Genomic DNA, 14,698 nt, shown 5'->3' with positions numbered 1-14,698 from the left:
CAACATGCGAACTATGAATTTCAGTGCCCTGTCCATGACATTGACCTGTCCTGTGGCTGTCTTGCAGGTGTGTGCTGCTCCCACTCCTGGGGATGAAGCCGCCCTCACAGAGCCTCTACCTGCTGGTTGACTCCGTGGACGAAGGCTGCAATGTGATGGAAGGGGAGCAGACATCGCCCAGCCTCTCGGGGACTGTGGCAGAGCTCTTGGCTGGTCACCACGAGTTCTTTCCCCCATGGCTACTGCTCCTGTGCTCAGCCCGGAAACAGAGCAGAGCTGTCACCAAAATGTTCACTGGTGAGCAAGACTGTGAGACGCCCAGAGTGTTGTGTGCTCCAGAGCTGGAGCCAGGCTCCAGGTTCCTGCTCCTGGGTTCCTTCTAGGGAGCAGAGTACAGGGTGGAGGCCTAACTGCCACATAAGCCCTCTCAGCCTCTTGCACCATACCTCAAGATCACATTAAAAATCAAGTGTGTTGTGTTGTAAAATCACTTACAGTGGCTTTTCCCAGACTTCTTTCCCTGGACTGAGGGGATAGTTCAATGTAAAGTGCTTGCTATACAAACAGAACCCTGATACACAAAAACAACAAAGCCTAGCCAGGCATAGTGACACATGCTTTTAACCCAGTGCTGGGGAGACAGACAGACAGACAGACCCCTAGGCTTGCTGCCCCACCAACCTAACCTGGACTTTGTCTAAAAAAAATGATGGATGGCTCTGAGGAGGCATGACACCCAGGGTTATCCTTGGCCTCCACATGTGTGTACACATACATGAATGTGTGCACATACAAAATAACGCTCTTTCCCTATTCCCCATGTAAGACCCGACTTAGTGATTCGTTAGCGGGGCTACTTCACAGTAGGTCTGTGCCCTTTACAGCTCATTAGTCATTTATCAGTATCTCCCCAACGGCTCCAGAGGTTCTGCCAGAGGTTCTCATGTGTGTTCCCTTCATCATGACAGGGCTAAGTCGAGAGCTTCATATAATCTAAGGCCACAGCAGTGAAAGCTTTTGGTGAACGGGATCGGAGCCAGTGCTCTGCGGCAGCTCCTATGTGTGGCTGAGGGCATGGTCTCTTTTCTCCCCATCCAAGTCACCCAGTATCATCAGCTCATTTTATGTTCTATAAACATTATGAACTTTTAAGTTTCATTTTTAAGTGTGTGTATGTCTGTGGGTGTGTGCACTCAAGTCCCACGGACCCTCTAACTGGAGTTACAGTTGTGAGCAGCCCGATGGAAATACTGGGAACCACATTCAGTTCCCTTGCAAAAGCAGCACATGCTGTAACCCCTGAGTTCTCTCCAGCCCCAAGCTGTAGTCTTCTGTGTGCACAAATGAGTCACGTGTCCACATTAGTGCTTACCACTGTCTGTGTGACCTTGGGCAGCTTGCCTAACCTCCTGTTTCCTGTTTCCTGTCTGTAAAGTGGGGTGCTCTGAGATTAGATGTGCCTGAGGCATGGTAAGGGCTTCATACATACTGCTCTTATTCTCATTTGTTATACATTTCAGTTTTGACCTGAATTCTTATTATGGCTTCTAAGCCTTGGTCTCTGGCCTCATCTGCTAGGTATTCTTTCCTGTGAACAAGTGTGCTGGCTAGAGACATTTGGGAAGATGGAACCTCCGTTGAGAACAAGATTGGCCTGTGTGCAAGCCTGTGGGGCAGTTTCTTGATTGATGATTGATGTTGGAGGGCCCAGCCCACTGTGGGCAGATGGTCCTGGGTTGTATAAAGAAAGCAGGCTGAGCAAGCCACGGGGAACAAGGCAGTATGCAGTGTTGTTCGATGATCTCTTGAGTCAGCTCCTGACTCCAGGTTCCTGCCCTGAGTTCCCTGCATGATAGAGGACGAGCTATAAGATGAAATAAACCCTTTCCTCCCCAAGTGGCTTTTGGTCATGGTGTTTCATCACAGCAGTAGAAACCCAAAGTAAGACAACAGGCCTCCACTTCATCCTTTGGTTCCTCTGTTCCTTGGCATCCAGATTATCCTTGTGTTCTCACTGCAGGCTGATCCTCATTAGTCTGAGACCTACAGTCCTAAGTGCTCCAAAATCCAAACTCCAGGTCAAGAATTGGTTTTGTGGGGTATTTAAAATATCACCTGCACTTCAAGCTGTGTGGATGATGTGCATGGGACACAGATGGGTTCTGTTCTCCTTCTGTATGTACAGATAGTCCAAAATCTGAAAAAAAATCTAAACTGCTTCCCATCCTGGGCATTTTGGATGAGCTACCCAAGCTCAGTTGCCAAAATGGCATGGCCAATGACGTTCTGTCCTCCAGTTCACTTGAACTTGCTTGGTTAGGGAGGGTATCTATCATGGACCTGCATTGCTTTGCTGTATTCTAGTCTTTTGTGCATGCAGTGATTTCCATGCCTGCCTCAGCATGAGTGCTCTCTCTGCATTCTCTCAGCCAGCATTTGCAAAGTCAGCTGGCCTCATCTCCATTATGGGTTTGCACATGATACGCTGATAAAATGTTCATTCCTTGAACTTCTTGCCCTCCTCCCGCTCAGGTCCCTACCCAAATAGGACATTCACACACAGACTGTGTTTTCCATCCTTGTTTATTTGTGGCTCCCTCCTACATAGTCACACACTCACTCTGTCTGGTTTTATTTTCTTCATGGATCTAGTATCACTGAAAATTTCTCTGATTTCATGTATTTCCCGGCCATCCTCTCAACTAGGATGTAGTCTCCATGAAGACAGGGTACTGACTGTGTGATCACAGACTTGGATCCTGTAAGGTTTCTGACTGTGAGCACCAGGGTACTGACTTTGTGTACTGATTTGTAAGCAGATTCAAACTCATTTGTTTCGCCAACTCCAAGGAGTGTCATACCCACTGAAATATTTTCCCAAAAATAGAAAAGTGGTTTAGTGGGCCTGGGGAGATGGTTCATTTGTCAGAGCACCTGCTCCAGGACCCACATAAAAAGGCTGGGTGTGATAGCCTCCTTACTGGAGAGGCAGAGATAAGTGGACTTCTGGAGCTCACTGGCTGGGCAGCCTCACCTATGTGGTGAGTTCCAGGCCAGTGAGAGACTGATCAAAAGAGAAGGCGTATGGCTCTGTGGGCACTTCTTCCCTACACGAGTGTGGTGCTCCATTCCATCCCCAGTACCCCAATAAGTAAGTCATTTTCAGTGTTCAAGGTGGTCAGTGGAGAGTCTAGTCTTCCTTAGGTGCTGCAGCTCAGTCCAGAACTTCGCACATGCTGGCCCAGCTTGCACGACTGAGCTAAACTAAACCTCTGCTCTTCTTCTGTTTTGTTTTTTCCACTAAGCCTTGCCCTGGCTGGAATGGACCTTACTGTGTGTACCTTGAACCTGTAACAATCTTCCTGCTTCTGCCTCCCTAGTGTTGGGTTGTTGGCACAAGCTGCCCACCCCAGGCCCTTAGTTCTGTCTTATTAAACTGTTACTGGCGGTAAATATAAATTCTTAAATCCACATCACTCTTTAGATTTGGGAGAGACTGTGTTTCACATTGTAAGCATTTCGCATCCATTTGTGTACCTTCAGTTCCGTGTTCTACCTCTTCCTCCCTCTGTCTGTCAGCATCACACAAAGCCCTGATGCTGACCCCTTCAGTCAGTGCTCGTGGTGGGTGACTCAGGCCGCTCTCTGTGCTTGAATTTAACTCACTTATAAGGTAGGAAAACCTCTCTCACAGTGCACATGGCAAGTGTGTGCGTGAAAACTTACAGTTGCATGTAGCCCATGGGTAGAGCCCTTGCCCAGCATTCAGTCCCCAGTACTGTGCAAACACAAGGAGAGCTGACTCATTGCATTTTCTTTAGCCCACTTTGAAGGCATCAGGCCTGGCACTGTGGAGGCTTAGTGCAATTCTGTTTTTATTATCTCAAGTTTTCATCAGATGATCTTAGTTAATTAGCTTAAATTATAGATATTTATGCATAATGGGTTATATAATCTCTCACATAGATCAATCTGTGTGCACATTACTTTGGAAACTTTAAAACACTATTACATACCAATTTGGTAATGTTTCATTTATTAGCCATAGGCCTAGTACTTGCTCTGTACCCCAGGCTGGCTTCAAATTCATAATCCTCCTGCCTCAGCTTCCCAGTACTGGGATCACAGTCATACACCACCTCTACAGGTGGGTTCCTTTTTACCCTAAACTGTTTGAGTGACTTTGTAAATCAACTAGGAAGTTACCATACAGGAAGAGGTTTGGAGGCCAGTCATCTCAAAGGGCTAGGATATGTGGGATGCCAGACGTTCCTGGGGATATGCTCAGCCTTTCTTTAGGTTGAGGGGGGTGTGATTTATATTATCAAATTAAAATAATTAAATCTCCAATTGTCAGTAAACAGCCGAATCAACAAAGATGCCACTGGCCAAATTATGCTTACAGAAACTCTAACGCTTAAAATACAGCTACCAAATGAAAGCAAAATAAAGTGTGGGTTTTTGAGTCTTTTTGGTTTTGGTTTTTGAGACAGGGTTCCTTTATGGCTGTCCTGGAACTCATTCTGTAGACCAGGCTGGCCTTGAATTCACAGAGATCCACCTGTCTCTGCCTCCTGAGTGCTGGGATTAAAGGCGTGCCCACCACTGCCTGGCTTTTAAGTGTGTTTTCTAAAGGGACACAGCATGAGGCACACCCATGAGCTCATTAGACAGCTGAGTATTGACTTTATGGAAGATAAGCTCAAGTGCATCTATCCACACTAGGCAGTAACAAGGCCAAGTCTGTGCTGTGAAGCGCATTCTAAGCATTCTGACATGGTCAGGGAAGGGGGAGGGGCCAGACTCAGGCCAAACTCAATTCTAAACCTTCCTCGTAGGTCAGCCTCTTTCAAAATGTGTCTTCTGAGGTGAAGGATTTAGGTATTGTATGTGTGCATGTGTAGTGCGTGTTTATAGATCTCACTCTAATATATAGGGCTTTGCACATGTGTTATTTCATCTTGTTTGTCGTTGGCAGGTTGTGCTTTTCAAAAAAATTCCTTCAAGTATTTCAAGCTTGGGTTCAGATAGTTGAAGTGATCTGTCTTCTTCCCAGACCTGTTTTTCAGTGATAGCTTTTCAGTCCTGTTGGTCACAGCAGATGTCGGGGTCACCTTCGACTTACCACACTCACCAAACCCTGTGTGACCCACATAATCCCCAGAACAGCGTGGATCTTTGTACCTGAGGCTGCTGCTATTGGCAGACATGCTATGGTCCCTTCTGGAGTGTCTGTTCTCTGTAAGGGTCGCCTACAGTCTTGTTTTGCTCTCCAGTGGTTTGGGAATGGCCATTCCTAACACACACCAGCCTTGATGAGTTTATTTGTAGCTTTTACTTCCATGAGACAAATAGTTACCTGATAAATCCAAGTCTGTACACTGATGTCCCTTTAGGGCAGTGGTCCTCAAGCTGCCTAATGTGAGACCCTTTAATACAGTTCCTTATTATTGTGGTGTACCCCTACCATAAAATTACTTCATTGCTACTTCATAACTGTAATTTTTCTACTGTTATGAATTGTAATGTAAATATCTGATTTGCAGGATATCTGATAGGTGACCCCCAAAGGGGTCACGACACACAGGTTGAGAACTTCTGCTTTAGAAGCTGCTGTCATAGTCTGTTTTGAAGAACTTAGAGTAGCCACCACTAATGTGGTTTTAGCTTTGGTTGACTTTCAGTAAGTGGCTTTATTCTTTCCGTGCTAGAGTTTTACAAATGTAATTTGGAAATTTGCATCTTAATTGGTTCCAACTATTTCTTGACAGCCTGAGATTTAATTATCTTAATTTGATATCATAAAGCAATGTGATATAAAGAAAGTGACTGGTGATACGCTGTTTTGATCCAAACCATTCACATTAAGGTTGATACGCAGTCAAACGGGTGGGCAGAAATGGCTGTTATTTGTGTGAAAAAGCTTATCCTGTAAAAACAAACCTATTTGGTTCTCACAGCTTTGCTGTTCAGACTGTCTTTACAAGATACTTCTATAGCTGTGTATGTTTATCTGTTTCCACTTAATGCTTCTTGCAAAGGGGTTGAAAGGCATCAAGCTTCAAGAACCAGGTACTAGCCACATTTGTTGGTAGGAAAATGAAATCATTGCTTTGTCTCTTACATGTTTCCACATGACAAAAACTACTTTGCATACTAGTAGGTATTGGTAGATTCTCTTATTGGCATTAACCCATGAGTCAGATTATCTGTATTGGTTCATTCTCTTCACACACGTGCCCACCTCTATATTCTACTTACTCAGCCTTACTGGCCGTCTTCTGCAGGTTTCCGGAAGATCAGTTTGGATGACCTTCGGAAGGCGTACATCGTTAAGGATGTACAGCAGTACATCCTCCACCGCCTGGATCAAGAGGAGGCACTTCGGCAGCACCTCACCAAGGAGACGGCTGAGACTCTGAACCAGCTGCACATCAAGAGCAGTGGGTGTTTCCTGTATCTAGAGCGCGTGCTGGACGGAGTTGTAGAGAATTTCATCATGCTTCGGGAGATCCGAGACATCCCAGGAACTCTGAATGGTCTCTATCTCTGGCTCTGCCAGAGACTTTTTGTCCGAAAACAGTTTGCCAAAGTTCAGCCCATTCTGAACGTGATCCTTGCAGCCTGCCGGCCCCTGACCATGACAGAATTATACCATGCCGTGTGGACCAAAAATATGTCTCTAACCTTGGAAGACTTTCAGCGCAAGTTGGATGTCCTCTCCAAGCTCTTGGTGGATGGGTTGGGCAGCACCAAGATCCTGTTTCACCACAGCTTTGCCGAGTGGCTCTTGGACGTGAAGCACTGCACCCAAAAGTACCTGTGTAATGCTGCAGAAGGGCACAGGATGCTGGCCATGAGCTACACCTGCCAGGCCCGGAACCTGACCCCCCTGGAAGCACAAGAATTTGCCTTGCACTTGATTAATTCAAATCTTCAGTTGGAACCAGCCGAACTGGCACTGTGGATGATATGGAATGGCACCCCGGTCAAAGACTCCCTGTCCACCTTAATACCCAAGGAGCAAGAGGTGCTGCAGCTGCTGATCCGAGCCGGTGCTCACGTCAACAGCGAGGACGATCGCACTTCCTGCATTGTCCGGCAAGCCCTCGAGAGAGAGGACTCCATTCGGACATTACTGGATAATGGGGCTTCTGTCAATCAGTGTGATTCCAATGGGAGAACTCTGCTGGCCAATGCCGCATACAGTGGCAGTCTGGATGTTGTGAATTTGCTTGTCTCCAGGGGAGCTGATTTAGAGATCGAAGACTCCCATGGACACACGCCACTCACTCTAGCTGCTAGACAAGGGCACACAAAGGTGGTTAACTGTTTGATTGGGTGTGGAGCCAATATTAATCATACCGATCAGGACGGTTGGACAGCGCTGAGGTCTGCTGCTTGGGGGGGCCACACTGAGGTTGTGTCTGCCTTGCTTTACGCTGGCGTAAAGGTGGACTGTGCAGATGCGGACAGCCGGACGGCTCTGCGTGCAGCAGCCTGGGGTGGCCACGAGGACATCGTCCTGAACCTGCTACAACATGGTGCTGAGGTCAACAAGGCTGACAATGAAGGGAGGACTGCCCTGATAGCTGCAGCATACATGGGTCACAGAGAGATCGTGGAGCACCTGCTGGACCACGGTGCAGAGGTAAACCACGAGGATGTGGACGGCAGAACAGCGCTCTCGGTGGCCGCACTCTGTGTGCCTGCGAGCAAAGGCCACGCGTCAGTCGTAAGCCTCTTGATTGATCGAGGGGCTGAGGTAGATCACTGTGACAAAGATGGCATGACCCCCCTGCTGGTGGCAGCCTATGAAGGACATGTGGATGTGGTAGACCTGCTTCTAGAAGGAGGAGCAGATGTGGATCACACAGATAACAACGGGCGGACGCCCCTGCTGGCTGCAGCTTCCATGGGGCATGCTTCGGTGGTCAACACACTTCTGTTCTGGGGTGCAGCTGTGGACAGCATCGACAGTGAAGGTCGGACAGTCCTCAGCATAGCTTCGGCCCAGGGGAATGTGGAGGTGGTGCGCACTCTCCTGGACAGAGGCTTGGACGAGAGCCACCGAGATGATGCTGGCTGGACACCTCTCCACATGGCAGCTTTTGAGGGTCACAGGTTAATATGTGAAGCTCTCATCGAACAAGGTGCTAGAACAAATGAGATTGACAATGACGGGCGCATCCCTTTCATTTTGGCCTCACAGGAGGGCCATTATGACTGTGTCCAGATCCTGCTGGAGAACAAATCCAACATAGACCAGAGAGGCTATGACGGCAGAAATGCATTGCGTGTTGCTGCTCTGGAAGGACACCGGGACATCGTGGAATTGCTCTTCAGCCATGGGGCTGATGTGAACTACAAAGATGCTGATGGGCGGCCCACGCTTTACATTCTGGCCTTAGAGAACCAGCTCACAATGGCCGAGTATTTTCTGGAAAATGGTGCAAATGTGGAGGCCAGCGATGCAGAGGGAAGGACAGCGCTGCATGTCTCCTGCTGGCAGGGGCATGTGGAGATGGTACGGGTGCTTATTGCCTGCCATGCTGATGTCAATGCCGCAGACAATGAGAAGCGCTCAGCCTTGCAGTCTGCTGCATGGCAAGGCCATGTCAAAGTGGTCCAGCTTCTGATAGAGCATGGCGCCGTGGTGGACCACACGTGCAACCAAGGCGCCACAGCCCTCTGCATCGCGGCCCAGGAGGGACATGTAGATGTGGTGCAGGTGTTGCTGGAGCATGGCGCTGACCCCAATCACGCTGACCAGTTTGGTCGTACCGCCATGAGAGTGGCAGCCAAAAACGGGCATTCTCAGATCATTAAGCTGTTAGAGAAATACGGTGCTTCCAGTCTGAATGGCTGCTCTCCTTCCCCTGTCCACACCATGGAGCAGAAGCCTCCACAGTCGGCACCGTCCAAGATGCAGTCTCTGACCATCAGGTCCAACAGCTCTGGTGGTACTGGTGGAGGGGACTTGCAGCCTTCCCTCCGGGGCCTGCCCAACGGGCCAGCTCATGCCTTCAGCTCTCCATCAGAGTCTCCAGACTCGACTGTGGATCGGCAGAAGTCATCTCTGTCCAACAATTCCCTGAAAAGCTCAAAAAATTCATCTCTGAGAACAACTTCCTCCACAGCCACGGCTCAGACGGTGCCCATTGACAGTTTCCACAGCCTGTCATTCACGGAGCAGATCCAACAGCACTCGCTGCCACGCAGCAGGAGCAGGCAGTCAGTCGTGTCCCCCTCCTCCACAACCCAGTCCTTAGGACACAGCCATAACTCTCCCAGCAGTGAGTTCGAGTGGAGCCAAGTAAAACCAAGTTTGAAGTCAACAAAATCAACTAAAGGAGGCAAATCCGAAAACTCCAGCAAGTCTGGGTCAGCTGGGAAGAAAGGTAAACAAAATAATTCCTCACAGCCAAAGGTTCTAGAATATGAAATGACTCAGTTTGACAAAAGAGGACCTGTCGCTAATTCTGGCAGTAGCCCACCTAAACAGACGCCGGGGGAATCTCAGTGTAAAATTGTGGGCCCCTCATCTCAGGATGGGAGTCGTGCCCAGTCACAGTTTCTCATCCACCAGCAGAGCGGTGAGCAGAAGAGGAGGAACGGGATAATGACGAACCCCAATTACCATCTGCAGAGCAACCAGGTGTTTCTGGGCAGGGTCTCCGTCCCTCGAACAGTGCAGGAGCGAGGACATCAGGAGGTGCTGGAGGGGTTCCCTCCCTCAGAGACAGAGCTGAACCTTAAACAAGCCCTGAAGCTCCAGATTGAGGGTTCTGATCCCAGCTTCAACTATAAGAAGGAAACGCCCTTGTGAGAGGTAAGATGCATTCTCCAAACTCTAGCACCTATCCAAAGCATGTATGGAACAAAGGATTGATAAAACCATATACAGATGCATAGATAGATAATAGGATAGCTAATAGGTAATAGATAGTAGACAAATGATAGGTAGGTAGCTGATATGTAGACAGGTAATAGACATAGGTAGATGATAGATTGGTAATGTGTAGATACATGGATGATGAGATATGTAATAGATAATAGACATAGATAGGTAAGAGATATGTAGCTATATAAATAATAAGATAATAGGTAATAGAGATAGAGACAATGGGTGACAGGTGATACACAGTTGATTCATACATACATACATACATATATACTTAATTTATTTACTCTTTTATCTCCCCTCTCTTCCTCCCCTCAGAATGTTAGACTGAAGGGATGTGTTTATATTTGATGCTAAGTTCATGTGCTTAGAATGCTGTTGGAATCTGTGGTAGTCTTTCAGTAAAAATGTATTAGATAAGTAGATGAACAGATGAATATATCGTCTATCAATTCTAGATTAAGAGTTTTTCCTGTATCATCATTTCCTGCTACCAGGAGATTTCTGATAGATAACAGGGCTGTTTTCTAAGTATTTATTATTTGGTTTTGAAGCACTGGGCTGTGCCTAGTGGGTAGTTGGCAAACGTTAATTTCATTGGTTTACCCAGAAACAGACCATTGATTTAAATTGGTAATCAAGTTTTATTACAACAACTCTCATAGACATCTAGTAGTGTTGGCAGGTAACATGAACAGGTGTGGACCGTGGTGAAGGGTATGGGTTATCATTTACTTATTTACATATTTAGGGGCAAGATATGGAAACCATGAATTATGTTCAGATCACTAGTATTTTTTTTATTAAATAAGAATCTTTTTATCCTCGATCTCAAAGGATGTTTCACTGCATAGGTAAAAATGGGTAGACAAGTAGCAGGAGCTCATTTGTACACCTTGGGTGCTCCTCAGAGGCACCTTTCCATGTTATAAATCAACTGAAGATTTCATTAAGCATCTTTTCTAATGTCCAGTGACTTTACAGAAGACCTGACTTCTGGTGACGGTCACATTCAGGCAAGCTGGCATACAGTTTAGGAATTTGACAAATTCACCATCATTACAAACATCTTCTATCACTAAACATCCTAATATGAGAACAGATGGATGGCCAATCCAAGGTAATTCAGAAATATGCCTCCAAATACTTGATTCTGATGGTACAATACCCGCTCCTTGCATACGCAGGCAAACTCATATGTCTGTGTCAATTAGTAAAAATATGATAGAAGGTAAATATTTGGTAGAATAATTTTCTTTTATAAGATCTTAAAACTGTCACTACAAGAAAAGAATAGATTTTTTTTTTTTCCAGTTTCCCTTTCTGTGAAACAGAAGACATTGTGGTCAGAAGGGCCATTCAGCTGCCAGATGGAAGCAAGACACCTGAGGATGTGCTGGCCAGACTGTGACTCTCTCAGTACTGTTTCCTGACTTACTGTCATGTGCCTACCCAGTAAGGCTGCCCTTCTCAGCATAACCCCCATGCTGAAGCAGTCTCCACCACACCGAAGAAATGGAGATGTAAACTGCAGTTCGATACAACCAAACCCGGTTTTGAGTATTTTCCCATTTGGTAAATGTGCATGTGCCATAGTCAGGTGTCTCCACAAAGGCAGTGTTCCGTATTTATTGTTTTCTGCGTTGTGGCGTGTACTCAGTCCCATCGCATTGTCTGGTGTGCCTGGTTCTTGTGTATTTAAAAATGTTACTCAATAAAACAATTCTTGCAACTGTTTTCTGTCTGCTAACCTTCAGCATTGGACAAAAATGAATTTCTGTGTTGATGCCACATGGAGGTGAAAAAATGACTTTGTGATGAGTTTTCCACAGGCATCAATTCTGGTAGTGCGGAGAGTCACTCTGGTACCGTCTGGGTAGAGCGGAATGACAGAGCAGGCAAACGCTGGCCACTCCGACTACAGGCACGAGAGGCTCTGAGCTGTCTTCTACATGCCTGTCAGTCCACCTGCAAGTAGATAGACCATCATTCCTGAAGCTTGGACATTCTCAGGAACAGAGCAGTTAGTGCCTGGGGGCACATGTGCAGACAGAGGCTCCAGGTCCAGCTAAGGATGACTCTGATCCCTGAATCATTCACTGGCAGCCCTCACCTCCTTCAGCTAAATGAAATGTAATCTGTCATTGTAATTGAAGCTCACTGCTCTGAGCTATTTCCCCTTGCCAGTTACTGCATAACTAAATTAGCTCCAGTCAGAACCATTTGGGTACATTTGAATGACTTAGTGGGATGGATGTTCTTGAATGTACAATGTGCTGTCCATCACAAGTGACACCACTAACCATTAGTCAGAGCACATATGTTTTGTTATTTGATAGAACTGATGGGCTTGCACTTTTCTGGCCACATTCTCTTTCCTTTTTTCATCTTTGCACGATTGTACATAGGATGGCTGGAAGCCATGGTACGGGAGGCATCGGCACCAGGAACATGGAGCAGCTTAGATGGACTGTGCAACTGATGGGCCGGATGATTTAGAAGCCAAGGATGGTTTGATCCTTGAGCACTGTACTCCTGTTCATCTCTCAGGCCTTGGAGATTCTGTGTTCTCCTCGTGCTGTTGCTAAGGGGGACTGGGGAAAGAGAATTTGGAAATTGAGCACAAAACCATTGCTACTACTGAAAACTTTGGAATGTTTTAACGAGAGGCCAGGAATGGTCATCATGTGTGAAGGGCACTTTTAGTGTTATTCATGGAAGCTCAGATGTGTAACTGCTTGTGATGAGTGTTTCTCACTTCAGTCTTTGTGTAAGCCTTTCCTTGCTTTGTTTTTCAGTGTCAGCCTAACTCACTTCCTGTGTGTCATTTGTCAGTCATAACCAGGATGAGGGATAGCTGATGGAGTCACTCAAAGTTAAGGTGATGGCATGGTTGATACTGACAGATCAAATGTGAATGTTTCAAGGATTGAATTCTTGTCCCTATGGGACGTTGATTAATGACACTTAACAGGACTCTTGCAAGGCAGCCTTAAGTGTGCTTCTGAATCTGTTGATGAGTATGATCACACCCTGTTACTAGAACCAGTGTGACTCCATCTCACACACACTACGTTTACCATAGAAGAGGAGCCTCTGACTTCTTACTAGGTGTATTTTTTTTTCTTTTTAAGGAAGAGAACCCTGAAAGCTGTCAGTTTTTCTATTAACCTTGAATTATTGAAATCATATTTATTTAATTTTATTGCTTTTCCAAAATTGCACCTTGTGACCAAAGGGCAAAGACAGCTCATCGCAGTAGGGATCTGTATTTTCCAGGGGCTTTTGTGTCCCTCTTTACACGCACGGGACAGTTGGTAGGAGGAGAGCCCGCTGGAAAAATAGGGTGCTCATAAGTATTCCTCAAGGGGTGCGTGTGTGTGTGTGTGTGTCAATTATGATTTAGAAAAGAACAAAAATGACTTCTGTCGAGGGTCAGGCTGACCGAGGCTGCAGGACAGCCACCCCACTGTGCTTGTTCATTTTGGAGTGGGGGAGGGGGCTAGTACCACAACTGGGGAAAAACGATGGCTTCTGCTCTGTTACAAAGATAAGAAACAGTCCCACAAATAAATAATAAATAGCTATTTTTGAAATTCAGATGTTTAAATTTTGTAAATCAGCTGTTTGGGATGTCACTTGTTTATAACGTTTTTGTAATGTTCCTTCACACCCCTTCCAGAAGGTCAGTGTCACTGGATGCCAGGTGGTAAAATGTCAGAAAAGTAGACACCTGGAGGGGGTCCAGGAAAGTTTGGGGGAAAGAGGACCAGAAGCAGCGCCCTGCAGTGTACAGCGAATACCTTTGTTCCTTTCTCTCCGGCCCCTACCAGATTCCTCAACCAAAACCTACTTCAGAGACAGGAGCGAGTCATTGTGCTGTTTGGCTGTGCAACTGTTAGTTTTGCTGAACGCCCTCCATCCGTCAACACTTTCCCCAAATATAGCGACAGACAAATGCTTTCTTCCATTGTTCGCTCTGTGTGGGGTGTGTAAATAACCTGGAAATGTACATTGAACTTCACAGTGTAAAGTTTTATTTTATTCCTTGTATTATATTGTGTGAAAACATCCCGATGTACATGAAGTGCATAATAAATCTATTTGCTTTACAGAAGATGCCTTGTTCCAATTTTGTACTCTAAGTAGCAGCATGTGCCTGATATGCCTACAGTAAGAACTTGTTTTAAGTTTATAATTAAAAATAATGGGCGATGAGCTATAACACTGGCCGAAGGAAGCTAGGAGAACAAGATGTGGCCTTTATCTCTTCCACAACTTTGATAAGTGTTCTTTTCACAGCTTTTCTGTTTCTATTCCCTGTCCATTTTTTACTGTGACCAGATAAGCCATGTACATGCATGATTCTTGGTTTTACTACAGTCTTACCCTGGACAGTTATTTAATTTTCTGGGGAAATGGATAATTTTCTAAATAAAAGTTGTGTGTTCCTCCTTTGGTAAGCACGAGTCCCTTCTCTGGACACTGTTTTCCCCCAGAAAAAGCCAGCACTGACCAGGACAGCAAGCCCATGTGTTTATGTATGTTCTATTCCTTCCAGGCGAGGTTCCTAAGAAGGGCAACAATTCTTTTTCCTTAATGACTTTATGGCTTAATGTAGTTCCTTAGAACTCATCGTTTCCTGCAATCATTCACTTACTCATATTTTTATGCACTTGATAGGTTAAAAAAAAACCACATTCTAAGCAATTTTAGTGTAGGAGATGTTTGAGCAGAAATAAGTGATACTTCCACGATTTTAAAAACATATCTTGGCCAAGTCCAGCTGATGGA

General features: G+C 45.9%; 1 protein-coding gene across 1 annotated transcript in view; it reads left to right on the top strand.

Annotated features, from left to right (window-relative positions):
- The window catches only part of Ankrd50 (ankyrin repeat domain containing 50), a 37,144-nt gene extending 23,123 nt beyond the window's left edge, over nt 1–14,021 (top strand). The window contains exons 3-5 of the mRNA XM_052730882.1: nt 68–297; nt 6,288–9,832; nt 11,219–14,021. Coding sequence (XP_052586842.1) covers nt 68–297; nt 6,288–9,829 — 3,772 coding nt within the window. The 3' untranslated portion in view covers nt 9,830–9,832; nt 11,219–14,021. The remainder of the gene's footprint in view (nt 1–67; nt 298–6,287; nt 9,833–11,218) is intronic.
- The last annotated feature ends 677 nt before the right edge of the window (nt 14,022–14,698 follow it).

Source organism: Peromyscus californicus, unplaced genomic scaffold (assembly GCF_007827085.1).
Source record: "Peromyscus californicus insignis strain IS unplaced genomic scaffold, ASM782708v3 Scaffold_9__1_contigs__length_137607984, whole genome shotgun sequence".
NCBI classification, from domain to species: domain Eukaryota; kingdom Metazoa; phylum Chordata; class Mammalia; order Rodentia; family Cricetidae; genus Peromyscus; species Peromyscus californicus.
This window is presented reverse-complemented; position numbering and strand designations above follow the sequence as displayed.